The sequence below is a fragment of the Prorops nasuta genome, unplaced genomic scaffold, assembly GCF_024137725.1.
Source record: "Prorops nasuta isolate Cenicafe-Biocafe unplaced genomic scaffold, Cenicafe_Pnas_1.2 PNAS00020, whole genome shotgun sequence".
NCBI lineage: Eukaryota > Metazoa > Arthropoda > Insecta > Hymenoptera > Bethylidae > Prorops > Prorops nasuta.
Window position 1 is genome coordinate 2132303 of NW_027116817.1, and position 18275 is coordinate 2150577.

Sequence of the window (18275 nt, forward strand, 5' to 3'; positions counted from 1 at the left end):
GGATTGGTTTTATCTCCCTGCCCGGATGGTTGCCTTACTCGAATCGCAGGATCAGTTTACGGAGCTGATAAATTCAGCATCACAAAATATTTTAATCATGAAATATTTAGATGGGAAATATAATAATTTAGAATTTAAGATTAAACAATAAGTGTTTTGCATAATAAATGAGTGAATAAAATGCTTTATATATATTTATTAAAAAGTGCTTTATTTTTTTTCTAACCTTACATATCTAACTTACATTTCTAACAATATTCGTAAGCGGATTATAGTCTATAATTTTATCATGTATAATTAAACAATAGGCTGTAGTATTACTCGGAATATTTTTCCAACACTCGATTTCAATCTTAACATCGACCGTGCCGGTTTTCACTGACTCGTTCTGATGTGAACAATCAATTACAAAGAGCGGACCGTATTGCAAGAAGTTTAGGTAATCGAGCATTGGTTTCGACAGTTTTTCTCCAGCATAATATGAGTGGAAAAACTTTACATACATATCATAGAGTACGGAGTAGCGAGATTTCGTGAAATCAGTATCGAGACGATCGTACGGATAAAATTCAGAATTTAAATAGACTTTAACATCACGTACATCGCAATCGCTAAATTTAAGTACATTCGAATATTGATCGTTCTTCTTATTTTTTCTAAACGCCAGTATCACGTATCGAGGCTTCTCCAATTGTGTAGCTGCTTTAACAGCCCATGCATGTCGCTGTGTTTGAGGTAAAAGGGGATATTCGTAGAGCTCCCAGGAACGAAAAGCCATGGTGAGATTTTTATTCTGCTCGATAATGCGTAGAAATTGTAGTTTGGTAAATTCATTTAAAGTTACGTGAGGCATTCTCCATTGCACTCGATGCAGTTCAATCCCAGAATCGGTAAACTGATTCGAAGAAAATATTGAATTTATATCATTACGCGCTCGTATCAGAACGAGCTCATGGCGTGCATTGATAACGACACGTTTGTAATCTTCGCAGAATCCCAACAGCATATGCAGGGGAACGCAAAAGCTGAATGTGTCAGCAACATTTTCACGCTCTTGAGTGGCAACGAACCAGCCAGAATGACGTAGACTCATACTCTCTTCACTGCTTAAAGATACGAGATTCTTCATACTGGTAGTGATACCAACGTTTTTGCACCGATCAATCTCAATACCGTTCAATTCATAACGAATTTCATCGAATAGAAATGCCATGGAATTAGCGTCGAGCATAATTTTATCCGTCAAAGGTGTAGTAGCAGCACGAGTACCTTCAATCAGCTTCCCCTCTATGTAGAGGTAACTACCACTGGGCAAAAGAATCAAATCTTGCTGTTGTATTGGGATACGAATTTCATCGCTATTTCCCAATGATGCATTCGCATACGGATTGTAAGCATGTATTTCCAATTTAGTGATGCGGTTGTCGTACGCAGGCTGTGCGGTAACGTTCAATGGATCCATGATTTCTTTTCTTCACAGTCAGACCCAATGAGTGTAAAAAATTTATATTTTTTCTTGTCAAAACTTTTTTGTCACCGATCACGTTTTTCCCTATTTCACTCTGAACTGATGTATTCAGCTCTGTTGCAGCTAATTGACTGATTGGTTCATCGAATAATGTTGGTTTATAATCGTAGGTATTCTTATAAATCAACATCTTCTAATGTGTAATCGTATGGTGATTTCCTCCTTTCCAAAATTTACAGAACGATTGCCTTGATCGAGAATACGTAATGTGAAACGATCGATTACCCTTGCTATGACTGGCAAGTAAATGACGTTCTTCGGTGTTTCCGAGATTTTATAGCCTGGTGGAACGCTTGGGAAAAATTCGTGGATGACATGTCGTGGTCTACCGTTCGTATATGCACCAGCGGTAATGTTACATTCGATGCGTAGAATATTTACTTTTAAAATATTTACAGGTTCGTCCGATTCAGCCCAAGTGTTTGGTAGGATTACGCGGTCCGACGAAAATCCTAGCAGAGAACCAATATTATTATTTTTTGTAAAATCAATAGAATATTTACACATTATTTCACTTTTCAGTGTGTTATTATTGGCACGCAGAATAATAACGTTATCATCATACGGTAACTCCAACCGCATACGCAAGTATTCATTTATCGCACTCAACTCATAACAGCCTGTAGTTATGGTTATTAGTTTATTTTTACCAAAGTAAAAATTATTATTCGTCTCATCTACATTGGCGATCGAGTAGAAACTTTGAAAATCTACGAGCCCCAGTTCATAGTGACCGTCGTCTAGATTGATCGGAGGGAAAAAATTTGATTCCAACACATGACCGTGTCCTGATAGCGTAAATGTTATAGACATTTTGTCTGTTCTCTTAGAAATTTAACACACAACTGACCACAAATGCTCGTATCATACGACTGATATTGGTCATGATTGTAATAAATTGTACTAAGCGGACCGAAGTACCGAACAAGTTCAGTCGGTGGTTTCAGATTACGGAAAGAATCGAAATACTTTACAAGATTATTGCATTTAACGTAGGCAACCCAGTGAGTGCCTGGACCATTAGAATCGTCAAGGTTAACGATTGCACATTCTTTAGACCATGGACCGTTTCGTGGTAGACTTGTACGCATAAAGACTCCACGGAAATTTGGTATATCACGACATACGTGAGATAATTGAATATTACTTGTAGCACCAGATCTTGGTAGACCGTGTACAGTTACTTTTTTGTTCGCTTCTTTGACATTGATTTTTTTGCTACGCCTCCTCCGCTTCGTTTGTACGGTGCGAGATACAGCCCCCGTCCGTCTCTTGCAGTTGCTTCTATCATACGATTGTGACGCTGCATTTCTTCCAACTGTTTTTTCGCAGCTTTGGCATCGTTTACAGCTTTCGCTATACCTGATGCTCCACCTGCTAGTGCTCCCACCGCACCTAGCAGTGGGAGCAGAGGCAACAAGCCGCCCCGTTTTTTAGGCACTCGAATTTTACGTTTTTTTACAGCACTATTTCCAGTTTTTCTCCCTGCTGCTTTCCTCACCATATCTGTTTGTAATCCTAAACCAAGTTTACGCTTTGCGTTCATAGACGCCCAGACAGCTGTTGCTGCAGCACGCTCACCCAAGGTTGCGTCACCAGCTGTGATACGTCTACGTGCACGTTTTGCGAGCACTTTATCAGCTTGATGACGCTGCGATAGGTCTTTGTATTGCGAATATGCGATATCGTGTTCCAGACAGGCTTCGTCCAGCTGGTTCACACCTCGATCACCGCGTGCTAATCGTTCTTGAAGTCGAGTTCCTGGTCCACAGTAATTGTATCCCGGTAAATGAAGCTCAATCGGTAGTTTGTTTATTGTTTTATTGAGAAATGATCCACATCCAACGCACGACATGTAGAACAATCTTTTATCAACGGTGGTAGTCCATCCGCATGAGTAGTATTAGATAGATTGAAATGTTGTAAACAATAGCGATATTTTTGAACCTCAGGATCTGCACGGATATGCTTGGGTAATTTATTCCAATATCTGTCAATACTGTGTGAAAAGTACTTTAGAAGTACAATTTTCGGTACGTATTCCAATTGATCACTGCTTAACTCCTCCAAACTTGTAACATCCAACACAAATGCAGGCATAATGAAAACTGATTCAATTCTCTGATTTCATGCCTATAAGTAGCTCGTGCAATTAAGATTTAACCTCACAGTCGTTCGAGAATGCATTTCGTAAAGCAGCCATTAAGTATCAATATCTCTAATACCGATTCTCACACTGCCACCGTTAGTGATATGAAACGTCATGGAATTTTGCTACCGTCAACTATACGCTGTATAGTTTGCGGACCCTCAAATTGTGGGAAAACAAACGTATTGCTAAGTCTTATTGAGAGTCCTCACGGTGTAAGATTTGACAACCTGTACGTTTACTCGAAATCGTTACAGCAACCGAAGTACCATTACTTGGAACAGCTATTGACAGATATGGAGGAAATTGGTTATCATCAATTTTCAAATAATAGTGAGGTTATAAATGTGACAGATGCATTACCAAATTCAATCTTTATATTTGATGATGTGGCAAGCGATAAGCAGGACAATATAAGAGACTACTTTTCAATGGGTCGGCACTCGAGCATCGATTGCTTCTATCTTTGTCAGACCTATGCCAAGATCCCAAAACATCTGATTCGTGACAATGCAAATATGATAATCATTTTTAAGCAGGATGGGACTAACTTGAAGCATGTTTACAAAGATCATGTAAACACTGATATGACATTTGAAAAATTTTGCGAATTGTGTTCAAAGTGTTGGCAGGAAGATTATGGATTTTTAGTAATTGATAAGGACAGTGGTATGCAAAATGGTCGATATCGGAAGGGATTCAATGAGTATGCAACCATCGAGTAGCATAAAGCATCATATCAGTGCTGGAAAGTGTTAGTTTAACGTAGTGCATTGAACAGTGTAAAGCTTTTAATTACACAAAACGGACCGGTTACATTATTAAGCAAACCAGTTATACAGATAAACGGGTCTCTTGGATCGGTAAACCGGTCAGTCGAATCGTTAAAGAGGTCGGTTAACCGCTAAACCGATTGATTGAACCACTAAACTGGTTAGGTGAACCGTTGAACCAATCGATTGAACCGCTAAACAGGTCGGTTGAACCGCTGAACAGCTCGATTGAACCGCTAAACAGGTCGGTTGAACCGCTAAACAGCTCGATTGAACCGCTAAACAGGTCGGTTGAACCGCTAAACAGCTCGATTGAACCGCTGAACCGGTCGGTCGAACCGCTAAACCGGTCAATCGAACCGCTGAACAGCTCGATTGAACCGCTAAACAGGTCGGTTGAACCGCTGAACAGCTCAATTGAACCGCTAAACAGGTCGGTTGAACCGCTAAACCGGCAGGTGAACCGTTGAACCGGTCGGTCGAACCGCTAAACCGGTCAATCGAACCGCTGAAAAGCTCGATTGGACCGCTAAACAAGTCGGTTGAACCGCTAAACAGGTCAGTTGAACCGCTAAACAGATCGGTTGAACCGCTAAACCGGTCAGGTGAACCGTTGAACCGGTCGGTCGAACCGCTAAACAGGTCGGTTGAACCGCTGAACCTGTCGGTCGAACTGCTAAACTAGTTGATTGAACAGCTTTAAAGATCGATTGAACTAGCACATTGACTGCTTAAACAATTAAAAGTTTATAAAAAAAATGGATGAAAAGTCACTACTTAAGAAGATTGCTGAAACGAGTGAGGTGATTCGTGAAAAACATCGCGCACTGAAATCGGAAAGATCAATGGTGGAAAGTAGATTGAATGAAACTTTTAAACCAATTGTTGATCCACTGAAAAAACTAGTTATGCAAACAGATAATAGCAATGAACAATCTTATGACTTAAACATTGATCTAAATCATGACAAGAAGCGGAAACGTTATCATACTTCAACCCCCAATGAGTATATTATCAAGAAAAAAAAGAAATTGCATAACAATGACGGTACTCTTACAAATAAATCATTGATGATCTATGATGATAATGATGAAAAATCTACTTTTGATAAATCAATATTACCAATGAAATCAATGCCAGAATCTACATCATTACATTCAGAGCCTGGACAAGAATCTGCATCATTACATTCAGAGCCAGGACAAGAGTCTACATCATCATCACATTCAACATCAAGACAGGAAACCTTAGGATTGCTCAAAAAACAAATAAATCATTCCATAGATTGGAGATCATTTCCACCTATTGCACGTCATTATATGCATTTGCTCCTTTTCGGTAATAAAGATGAAATCGATCACGGTTTCGGAGTTACATTAGATGAAAGGAACCAATATGTGATGGGAAGATGTACATTTGATATTAGTCATGAAGGTGATATTTTAATTGATAAAAAGCGCTATATTGGTACGAGAGGGCTTTTTGAATTAATCTTCATGAAAGAGCCTGATAGAAAGCTCTACACCATTGATGACAAGATCATATATAAGCAAATCCTTGAACAAACTAAATCATATAAAAGAGCAAATGATAGTTACCAACAGGTTCAAGGGAATAAGGGTCCAAAGTATAAGAAAATTATTCAACTACTAATTTACAATAAAGTACCATCACAACGAGTGATAGCTGGTAGTGGATTTATGCGTCTTACTGATGAGTCTGTAAACTATATACATTGGAACGATCCTAATGAATTAGTTGATCGATTGCGACTTTTAATTGCATCAACCACCGCAGGTCATACAAACCACCATAATGAAATACAGTCAATAATAGAAAAGTTGCGTGAAGAGGATCTTATTCTATAAAAGGGTACAGTTTATAAACATTTTCTTCAGTTGCGTACCACACGTCAATATGTCAATTAACAAATTTGGTAGTGGTTTTAACGTAAGGAAAGAATTTAATATTGGTACATTAAATGTGACTAAAAGAGCACTGGATTTGAATAATAAAAAAATAGTAAATTTGACTATTGATTCTGATAATAATACATGTGCTGTGAATATAAAGTTCTTGCAACACAGTTTAGCTAAATTGGAGGAGAAAATTGAAGAAAGAATAAATAAAAAAATACAGGAGATTGAGGCAAAACTTTTGCAAACAAACAGCAAGATTAATGATGGATCCAAAAAGTGGATGTTTAGGATGCATCATACATTTTATACTCATGATAATCGATTGCTTTCGAAAGAAAAAGAATCATGAGTGAAAAAAAGAAACAGAAATTATATGTGCCTGGGGGAAAGGTTGTAAAAAGCGAATCAGGGAAAATCGTGAGTGAAGAAAAGAAACAACTGGTGCAAGAGTTACATGTCCCTGCGAGAAGAAATTTTCCACGACGAAAAGTCATAATACGTGGTTTCGATGATCTCTGGCAGGCTGACCTTGTTGATATGCGTTATTATGTTGATACTGGTCATCACTATATTCTGACAGTGATTGATACCTTATCGAAGTATGGTTGGGCAGTAGCGCTTAAGACAAAAAGTGGTAAGGAAGTGACCACAGCTATGGGAAAAATTTTAAAGAGTGGAAGATGTCCCAAAAATTTGCAAACTGATAATGGTAAAGAATTTTACAGCAACGAGTTTCAACTGCTCATGAAAAAACGTGGAATAAATCATTACTCCACGTACAGCACGTTAAAAGCGTCAATAGTCGAGCGTTGGAATCGAACCTTAAAAACCGAAATGTGGAAACGTTTTACACTGGACGGTAGTTACAAATGGCGAAATATACTGCAACAGCTGGTAGATGATTATAACGCACGAAGACATCGTACTATAGGAATGCGACCCGTTGACGTGAAACCTGAGCATGCTGAGCATCTGCTTGCTACTGTATATAGCAACATTAAGATCGTTGGACGTACCAAGTTCAAGGCTGGTGATTTCGTGCGAATCAGTAAATGCAAAAATGCGTTTGCTAAAGGTTACACACCGAACTGGACTACTGAAATATTTCAAATTACAAAAGTGCAAAGGACAAATCCTGCCACGTATCTACTTAGAGATTCTCGTGGTACAGACATATATGGTGGATTTTATGAATATGAACTTTTAAAAACAGCTAATCCTGATGTATACTTGGTAGAGAAGATATTGCGTAAGAAAGGGAATAAGGTATTTGTAAAATGGTTAGGAATGGATAAAACGCATAATTCGTGGATAAATAAGAATAATGTGTTGTGGTTCAATCGCTGATTCACGACAAACTCGAAATTCTTTTGTATAATAAAGTTTATTGACGTTTGATTTACAATGTTTCTTTTTTATACAAATTGATAACCAGAGCTATGAGCTAGATAATTATAGTTTTAAGAGACAAAGGATTGCCTGGATAAGTTTAAGAAATAAGAGGACTGAAGGTCCTAGGAGACTCGACTTGCTCCTTCTAGCTTTTGACTCGAACTGATTTTTGGGGCTGCACGTTTGGGGCTCCTACCCTCAAAGTGCAGCGTCAAACATCACCTTATATGGTAACATTTGTGGGTCCCAATGGTCAAATGCGTCATTGTTCTAGAACATTCGACTGCCGTCGAAGTGCATTTTGCCACGTGTCGGGACTTAGCCTTGGCGACTGTGTGAACGAGCTGCGTCTGGCGCTTCGTATTACATTTAGGAATTTGTCGCTTTTAGGAGTATCTCTCCTTTACAATGAGGCTATTGATATTTTAATATAATCATGATAGATTTAGAGTTATTAATTATATCTTTAAATGATAATAATATTAATAATATTAATTATATAGTGCTTATAATAGCTATGAGTTATGTATGTTTATTCTATGTACATAACACCCCTCCCCCCCTGGAAAAAGAGGGTAGGTGGTTAATAATCGGGTTCGTATTGAATGTTTGCCGCTTGCTCAGGTGTGACGATAATCATGTGCGTCGGGACAACGTTGTCTGTTGCTGGGGCGGCGACGTCATCTGTTACGATGGCATTGGATGCCAATGCCTGTATTGACCTGAGTCTTGGCTTAGGTTTTGGTCTTCTGTGAAGATATCGCCAGATTATGTAGATGGTTAATCCTATGATGATTAGCGTTGTAGTAGAGTATGAGATGGCCATATGTTGATAGGTGTGGTGTTGTCCTAGGTTTTCGTTTTGTACATCCTTTTTCAGCTGTTTTAGCTGGATGCTGAGCGTGTTGAGGTCGTTGACCTTGTTCAAGATGTTATGCAGCCTGGGAATTTTGGTTGTGTTGATTGCTGCTACGTAGTTTTCAGGATCTATGGCTCTCAAAGAGAAATTATAGTGCGGGATATAGTTCTTATGTTTGTTGGGCTTGGAGGTTTGTACGGGTTCCAAAACAAAATCAGTAGCTGTTAGGATACAATTTTTATATAAATTAATTACTCCGGAGCCCATTAATTCTATATTATAAGTAGGTTTTTGTTTGCAGATTACTTCTACAATTTCTAATCGCGGTGTGGAGTATATCCACGAAGCTTGGTTTTTCATGGGAATTAGCATCGGTTGCACTAAATGTATAAGTTTATGCTCGCACGTATTTATATCTATGTATTTTAAGTATAATGCAATTTCGCATGGATTAATTGTCTTTATTTTGTTGGATGGTTTATCCGTTGGACAGAAATAATTATCTTTTATCGTGTAACATTTTCGTAGTTCGTCTTCGGTATATTCTGTGTATCGCTCAACGATGCTATCTATCGCTATGTAATCTTTTCTTAAATCTATTATGGAGTGTAATGTTGTAGAATTCTGAATAGGGATTGGGATTGGATATATTTGTAAAAGATCGAATTCTTTGGGTGTTATTAGAGGTATATGGAGTACTACAATTAGTTTGTTTGTTTTGGTATAAATTGTGGGTTGCATTAGTTTGGAAATTAAATGGATGTTTAGTGTTTCTAATGGAAAAGGGAATTGCGTGCCAGGAGGGATGTGAGGAATCGCATCTTTAAGGTATTCGATAATTTTTGTGTATCGAATAATGTTCGGGTTTATTATTCCTTGGCTCGCCATTATCACGAAATTTAATAAGTGATCTGTGTCTATCATTAATTCTTCGGATGTAAGATTAATGTTATATAGAGCTTCTCGCTCGTCCGCTTGGGCTTCTAGATCACGTGCTGCTTTCATCAGCATTTTTTCGTTCGCATCTATTTTTTGTATCGTGTTATTATAGGTTTCTATGGTTTGGTCGATAATTTGTATTTGTTTTAGGAGTGCTAATCTGTTGGTTTCTACTGTTTGATCTAAATTTTGTAGATGTTTATTTATTTCTTCTTCGTCGTTACTGTCCATTATTCCGAATAAAATTTTTCCGATTGACCCTACTCCGTTTGCTAGTCCTCGTCTGTTTCTTTCTTGATGTAGCGTTACTTCATCTATTTCGTCTAGGATTTTTTCGGTTGTCTCTAATTTGTAGACGGTATCAATGACGGAGTGTTTACAGATTTTTTTTCCTTCTTGTGTGGAGCAAAGGGCGTGGTCGTATAGGAATTTGTTTAGTTGCGCGAGTCTTTGGCGGTATTCTACTATGTCGGTAGTTATCACTAATTTCCATTTCTCTTTATAAAAATTGACCGTGCCGAATTTTTCATAGAATAGTCCCGGTTGACCTTTGATGGGAATATTTTGGACTTGCTGGGAGCTTCTGTGGATCGTTATGACCATAAGGGTCAGCATGCACCTATAATAAAGGGTATGTTTGGTTAATTTTGGAATTTTAATATGTAAAATTTAAACAAGTTTTATTTCTACATGGGAGTTATTTTAGTCGGTCGCGAAGGTGCGTCTAGTTCGTAGACATTGGGTCAGCGTTTTTGCGTGAATTTGCGTGAAGTGGGGAATGCACTATATATTAGTGGTTCCCGTGCGGGGAATTTCATTTCGTCTTGATTCGACCGAAAAAGTTTCAAAGTTTCCCAGAGTTATTGTGCAATGGCTGTCCAAGTGTACAAACGAAAAGACATGTACGACCGTGGAGAGATTGACGGCCAGGGGCGTCGCCTTTTCTTAAGGCTGGATGATGGTGAGTGTCTCTCTCTCTTTTTTTTGTTTTTGTTTCTAATTAATTTTAATTTCGTTGTTTCTATCCCCTTTTTTTTTGTTTATTTAGTCATAATTTTCAACGTGGGTGCGGTGCAGTTCCGGAGGATGTGCCGAAAGTCGGACCGCATCCAGAGGCATCACGAGTGGGACTATGACTGCCTGGAGGACAGCTTCTGGGTCGTCTTCGACTTGTTTGGAATACGGTGGCTCCAGTACACCGGGGTGGAGCCCTACCGTGGTTGGGGGTATCCCAACCAGCAGGTTGAAGGGTGGACGGGTCCGCCGTTGGAGGAGAAGGACGTCCTCCGTTACCACGGTTTAATTTAGTTAAAAAAAAAAATTTGTATTCAAAATAAAATAAATGTTTATATATTAAAAAAAAAATTGTTGTAACAATTGTGAGTGGAGGCGTGTTGACTCTTTTGGTTTTGAATAAATTCCGATTTATTTAAATGTATGTCTTATTTCTAATTTTAGTACCTTTCCCTGATATTTAAGTTTTTAGAGATAGTTAGGGCAAGAGGGAGGAAGGAGGAATTAGAGAAATTCTAATGATAATAAGGGAGGGGAAAACTTATAAAAATATCTTAGGGATTAAAATTATGTATATATATCTCTTTCCCCTTTTTTTTTTTTTTTTTTTTTAATCGAGCTTTACTTATTAATTGTAACGAAAATATTTAAGAGTTGATTTTGATAAAAAAAAATTGGTAAGGTTGATTATTCATAAAATTTAATTATTATGGTTAGATAATTCTAGTGGTAGTAGCATATAGAATTGATTTAATTTTAATAGTAATTATAAGAGTAAATTGTAGTAGGAAATTGATTAGGGCGATGGGAAAAAGAGTTAAGAGAGGATAGTGTATGTGAGTGTATGAGTCGGTAACTATACGTGATACGGCTTTAGCCTATTGACGTGGGTTACGATTTTCTTCTTACCTACTGCTAACTCACAATTTAACTCGCTTAGTTTTGCGGTTATGGTATAGGGACCGTCGTATAGGGGTTCCAGTTTCTTTGGTCTTCCAGCGCGAATCATTTCTCGCTTTAACAATACTTGGTCTCCTACTTCGTAATTTGATTCTTGAGTATTGTGATCATAATAGATCTTCGATTTTTCCTTTTCCCGTATTAATTGGTCCTTCATGACGTTACCTGTTGAGCGAATTCTTTCGCGAAGCTCGTTATAATAATCTTCAAATGTATACGTAGGTTGCGGCGGATATTTGAGCGTGGTCGGTAATTCAACCTCGCGTCCGAATAGCAGTGAGAAAGGCGTTCGGCCTGTAGCTGTGTGTGGCGTAGTGTTATAGGTGAACATGGCGTAGGGTAACCATTCGTCCCAGTTATCTAAATCTTCGTTGACAAAGTTTTTTAAGTACGACGCCAATGTTCGGTGCGACCTTTCTAGCGCACCATTCGACTGTGGGTGGTATGCCGTGGTCTGTATTTTGTCAATTTTTAATAGCTTACAGACGTCCTTAAAGAGGTTACTTAGAAAGTTAGTGCCCTGGTCAGTTAAAACCTTTTGGGGTAGCCCGTAAGAAAAAATGATCCTTTCAACGAATAGTCGTGCCACAGTAGAGGCTGACTGGTCTTGAATTGGTAGGGCTATGCTGTACCTTGTGAAAAGGTCTTGGAAGGTTAAGGCATACTTATTTCCTTGTTTGGTCGCAGGGTATGGTCCTATTATATCTAGGGCGACCTTTTCGAAGGGTTCTACTGGCGTGTCTGTTATCTGCATTGGTGCACGTTTCACGTTGCCTGTTTTATTGCGCTGGCACTTGTCACATTTTTTTATGTATTCTTCAATGTCCTTTTTCATATTTGGCCAAACGTGTCTAATTTTAATTCTTTGCAGAGTTCTATTTACGCCTTCATGTCCTCCGAAGGGAGTATCGTGATATTCGTAAAGGATTTGGTTTATCATTGCGGGAGTATAGGTTGATGACTTCTCATCAGCTGTTTTTTCCTCGGCGTCGGAGTTAGCTGAGGTTGCATCCTCGTCTGAGTCGGTTGGCCTTGGGGCGGCTTGCCGTGCTCTTGAGCGCGTGGTTACGTATATACGACTTAGCGCATCTGCGTTTGTATTCTGAGTACCTGGTTTGTATCTAATTTCGTAATCGTACTCGGCTAGCTTTAATCTCCAACGCATCAATCTGGAGCCTGGGTTTTCTACATTGAAAAGCCAAGTAAGTGGTTGATGATCGGTGATGATGGTAAATCTAGTACCATATAAGTAAGGTCGAAAATTTTGTACAGCCCAAACTATAGCTGCTAATTCTTTTTCCGTGGTGCTGTAGTTTACTTCGGCCTTGTTAAGCGTTCTGCTGGCGTAAGCAACGGGGAGGTCTTTGCCTACCTCGCCTTGCGATAACACGGCTCCTATTGCTTTATTGGAGGCGTCCGTGGTCAGAATGAAAGGAAGATGAAAGTCTGGATACTGTAAAAGTGGTGCAGTAGTCAATCTTTCCTTTAGATTTTCAAATGATGATTGTTCTAGGGAGGTCCAGTTGAACTTCACTCCTTTCTTTAACAGGTTCGTCATGGGTTTCGACAGGTCAGCAAAATGGTCAATGAACCTTCGGTAATAGCCTGCTAGGCCTAAAAAGGATTGTACGTCCTTTACGCTCTTGGGTGCTGGAAAATTTTTTACAGCTTCTATTTTAGTTGGGTCTGGAGAGATGCCTTTGTCCGTAATTATATGACCCAGGTAGCAAGTTTCCTTGCGAAGGAAACGGCATTTTTCCGGTTGCAGCTTTAGAGTATTTTCACGCAATCGAATGAACACTTGTTTTAGTCTTTTATTGTGCTCTATTAGAGTAGGGGCGTGAATTACTATGTCGTCAAGGTAAACGAAACATTGGATCCCTTGGAGTCCGGATAATACGGTGTTCATTAAACGTTGAAACGTAGCTGGCGCGTTTTTCAATCCAAAGGGCATGCGGTTGTACTCGTAGTGCCCTAGGGGTGTGGAGAAGGCAGTTTTTTCCTTGTCTTCTTCAGCCATGCCTATCTGGTGAAATCCAGAGGCTAGGTCAAGGGTGGTGAAATATTTCGAGTGGCCTAGTTGGTCCAATATTTCGGTGATGTTTGGCAATGGATAGGCATCACCTATAGTAGCTTCGTTTAGCTTGCGAAAATCTACGACGATGCGCATTTTTATATTTCCTTGTGCATCGGGTTTCTTGGGTACCACGAGCAGTGGCGCGTTCCACTGGCTTCGGCTCGGCCGTACTATTCCGTCAGCTTCTAGCTGAGAAATTTGTTTATCAATTTCCTGTTTATGCTTTTCAGGTAACCTATAGGGTTTCTTGAAGATAGGCTTGGTATTTTCTACCAAGGTAATAGTGTGTTTTACCGCTTCAGTGGTGAGGAGTTTGTCACCTTCTAAGTGAAATATATCATTGTATTCCTCACAGATTTCTGTTAGAGTGCGCAATTCTTCCCGATTTAAATGATTTAGTTCTAATTGAGACTTTAGCCGGGCGAGTCGATCGCTGGCGCAATTATTTACAGCGTATACTGTTATGGGTACAGAAGGGTCGTTGCCCTGAGTCGGTGGACTCGGAATATCTTCTAACACAACTGTAGGCAAGGGTATCTCTAGTTCTTTCTCCGTGATGTTCAAGATGCTGACGCAGCAGGTAGAGTTGGTTGGCCTAGTGGCACAGTTACCTATATACACTCCAGGTAGTATTTGGTGTCCGTTTACAATGCCGTCTTGTTTACTATCTGTTAACGCGGCTACTAATGTTTGGGATCTCGGTTTTAGTGATACCGTGCGTGATACTACTTGTTTCATTGGCCAGGTGTGTCCCAGCATCGTCAAGGACACGTCCTTTTCATAATGGAAACTGTTTCTTTTCCAGAAATCCATACCGATTAGTCCGTCGGCTATTAGCGAAAAGGTGTCTGGTACTATTTGAAATTTATGGGCTATAGTGTATTTTCCGACTTTTACGTGTAGGTAAACTGATCCAAGCGTCTTTACAGGTGTTCCACTTATTCCTGTTAGCGTAATCGGGGTTTTGTCAGCTATCGTTTCCTTGCGCAGGACTTTTATTTTAATTATGGAGACATCGGCTCCGGTATCGAAGAGTAAGGTTGCTGGTCGTATGAATTCAGCGGCTTGTACTTCGATCAGATTTTTTATGGGAGTACATAATACCATATTAGCGGTTAAATTTCCTACAGGTGTTGGTCGATTCAGGTTTTCGTTAATTGGTTGCTCTGAATTATTTGCATTCTGTTGAGCTTCTCTTTCTCGCTTTGCTTTTAATGTGCGGCACTCTTGGACGGTGTGTCCTGGTTTTTTGCAATAATTGCAAGAGGTGGATACTTTGTTAACGGAAGATGAGTGACTCTGAGTCCGTTTTGCGTTGCTAAGTCGCGCGTAGCACTTTTCGGCTACATGTCCTTTCCTATCGCAGCGTTTGCAATGGAGGTGCGAATTATTCCGTTGTCCGGAGGATCGTTGTTGTCCTTGGTTATCGCGTCTGCCATGGGTCGAGCCCTGTTGAGTTCTGTACTCTTCGTCGGAGCGAGTCAAGGATTCACGATCGATTGCGATAGCAATTGATTCTCTTAGAGTTGCACGCTCACAAGATGCTACCATAACTTGGAGTTTAAAATTCAATCCTTTTATGAATTGATGTTTCGCTTGTTGCGTTAACAATTCTTCTATGGCTTCGTTTTTAGCCGGATCATTTGCTGGCGTGATGCATCTTTCTTTCAAACCTGATAATATGTCTTCTAGTCGAGAAGCATAGGATCGTACCGATTCATCTTTTCCTTGTCGGCATCGATTTAAACTATTTTGAAGGGTCGCGGTAGACCGTCGGGGTTTGAATGCTTCTTCTAATTCTCGTATTAGTTGCTCGATATTTTCGATTACTTTGTGCTTAGTTTCGGTGTAAGCTTTGCCTCTTAGTATAGTGAATCTAACCTGCCGTAGAAATTCGTCTCTATCTAACGGGTGTAGATTTTGGTTTGCCATAATTATGGAATTCACAAACGGTTCTAGCTCGTCTGGGTCTCCTTTATACTTTGGAATTCTTCCAAGAGTTACGTGTAGGGAAGCATATCCGTGGTGAGGTTCTTCTTCTTCCTCATCGTCTAGATCTGGCACGTATCGAGGTCTTTCGCATGGAGTCACATACGATGTTCTTTGTGTCGGTCTTGCCGTGGAGGTCCTCGAGGGAAACCTATTAAAATTTTGTCGTAACCTGGAGAGTTCGTCTCTCAGTCTCGCGTTTTCTTCTTCCATTATGCTAATATCGCGGGGCCTTATGCTGTGGTGTAATCTTCTAATTTCAGCATCTATGGCGCTAGGAGGTACGCTTTCGTCAAGTGGAATCGTGTTTGTTGGTGCGTCTTCTATTCTGACAGGGGGACGTTCCGCGGTGTAACTATGGTCTAAATCTGGGGCGTCGTTATTCGCGTTGCCACGGTGAGCCATAGTTAGTCTATTCCGTCTTCGCGTATTTACGTTTCGAAATGGGGTTCCTTCGTCGGTTTCCCTAAGAGTACGCAAAGTTCTATTCCCTAATTGAGAGATGCAACTGTCTATCTCTCGGGAGATTGAAACACGATTTGGTCGAGGTACGCTATGTGTCGCGGGAGTTAAGCTGGGTTCAGATTGAGTTCGGTCTAAATTATCGGGATTACGGTACATGGAAGAAATTTAGTACTACGAACGCTATGGGCTCGCGGTTACAAGGTTCACAATTAAAATTGCTACTGATATGATTGGTACCGTACTCACCAAAAGCTCATTTTCACTGGTTGGCTGGCTGCAAGTTCTGCTGGTTTCCAGTCGTTGATTTCTTGTAGTCGTGAGGTAGTATGCGGGGTGAACCTCGAAGTTGTGGGTTTGTCGCTCCGTTGCTGAGAAAGGCGAAGTTGGCGGAGGTCTCGTTGAGTATCGATGATCGTCCACGTCGGTTCGTCCTTGTAGAGGTTGGTCGATCGAAGAAATAGAATTTTCTTGATTTTCCTTGGGATGAAGATTTATGTAGGTTTGATCTTCACCAGTCAACGGATCCCACCGCTGCCACCAGTTTGTTGTGGTTCAATCGCTGATTCACGACAAACTCGAAATTCTTTTGTATAATAAAGTTTATTGACGTTTGATTTACAATGTTTCTTTTTTATACAAATTGATAACCAGAGCTATGAGCTAGATAATTATAGTTTTAAGAGACAAAGGATTGCCTGGATAAGTTTAAGAAATAAGAGGACTGAAGGTCCTAGGAGACTCGACTTGCTCCTTCTAGCTTTTGACTCGAACTGATTTTTGGGGCTGCACGTTTGGGGCTCCTACCCTCAAAGTGCAGCGTCAAACATCACCTTATATGGTAACATTTGTGGGTCCCAATGGTCAAATGCGTCATTGTTCTAGAACATTCGACTGCCGTCGAAGTGCATTTTGCCACGTGTCGGGACTTAGCCTTGGCGACTGTGTGAACGAGCTGCGTCTGGCGCTTCGTATTACATTTAGGAATTTGTCGCTTTTAGGAGTATCTCTCCTTTACAATGAGGCTATTGATATTTTAATATAATCATGATAGATTTAGAGTTATTAATTATATCTTTAAATGATAATAATATTAATAATATTAATTATATAGTGCTTATAATAGCTATGAGTTATGTATGTTTATTCTATGTACATAACAAATGTTTTGTAATAATAATAATAATAATTTATGTAATATAATATAATACAATAAATACAGCTATTAAAATCTACTCTTTTAACCTATAATGTCCCCAAGGTAGAGTCGCTACAGAACCGGGTGTTATGTGACGTTTATCGTCATACGGACTGAGAGCAATTTTTCGCTGAGTAGTGGAAAACACCTTGTGCAATTTCGAACGAATTAAATTTTGGTTACGGGACTGTACGGTGAAATTATCCAAACAAACCTTGTAGTCGTCAAAAGTTATGTTTCTATCGATAACATAACCTTTGACCCCCTTAGCCTTTTTGGTAATTTTCGTACAGTCCTGCACCTTAAAGGTATACATTTTCGCTCTCAGTCCAACGAACTCGGTCATGATCTTTCCATTGTTCTCATCCTTCATTAGCCCAGGCACTTTTTTATTGACTCGAGGTAAGCCGTACCGATTATCAGGAGGGTAATCGCTGGTGTCGAATTTGACCAGATCACGTTTCATGACCGAGTAAACATCGTCACACTCGATACTGTACACTAGACTGTCCGTGTCGGTATACATCGCTTTACATTTACTGCCGAATGTAGGAAGCATATAATCGTAATGGAATTCATACAGACAGGTCTTTGAAATATCTAAAATGCTCATGCCTACGTACACGGGCTTATCAAACTTCGCGGATAATTTCGACAATTGAATAGCGACCAAATTCTCTTTAAATATCGCACGACTGTGAAAATTCGGTTTGGAAATCAACGCTTCCGCCCCGTATCTTCCCTCCCACTTGGTTACGAGCCTCACGTCAACTCTATTCCTAACATTTTCCATAGTCTTACCAAATACTGCATTGTTCATTAGCTTGAAGAGATTCTTCTCGAAATCGTTTTTCGAGGCTGTCCGCAAGCGTGTATTTAATTCGATATACGCCTTCAGCCAGGTGGACTGCCGGAACTTTAAACCGCGATAAATGCGTTTTAAGACGATACCGTTACGTATACACTGCTGTAGAGCACGGTAGTGTATCACATAACGCGTCTTATCGTCGACGGTT

The 18275-nt window shown here is 39.7% G+C and overlaps 1 protein-coding gene across 1 annotated transcript; it reads right to left on the reverse strand.

The window, feature by feature from the left end:
- Positions 1-17293: 17293 nt before the first annotated feature.
- On the reverse strand, positions 17294-17962 carry LOC136780815 (uncharacterized). Its single transcript, XM_066739359.1, has one exon. It carries the CDS (start codon positions 17870-17872, stop codon positions 17294-17296), a length of 579 nt encoding a protein of 192 aa, XP_066595456.1. The 5' UTR covers positions 17873-17962.
- Positions 17963-18275: the final 313 nt, after the last annotated feature.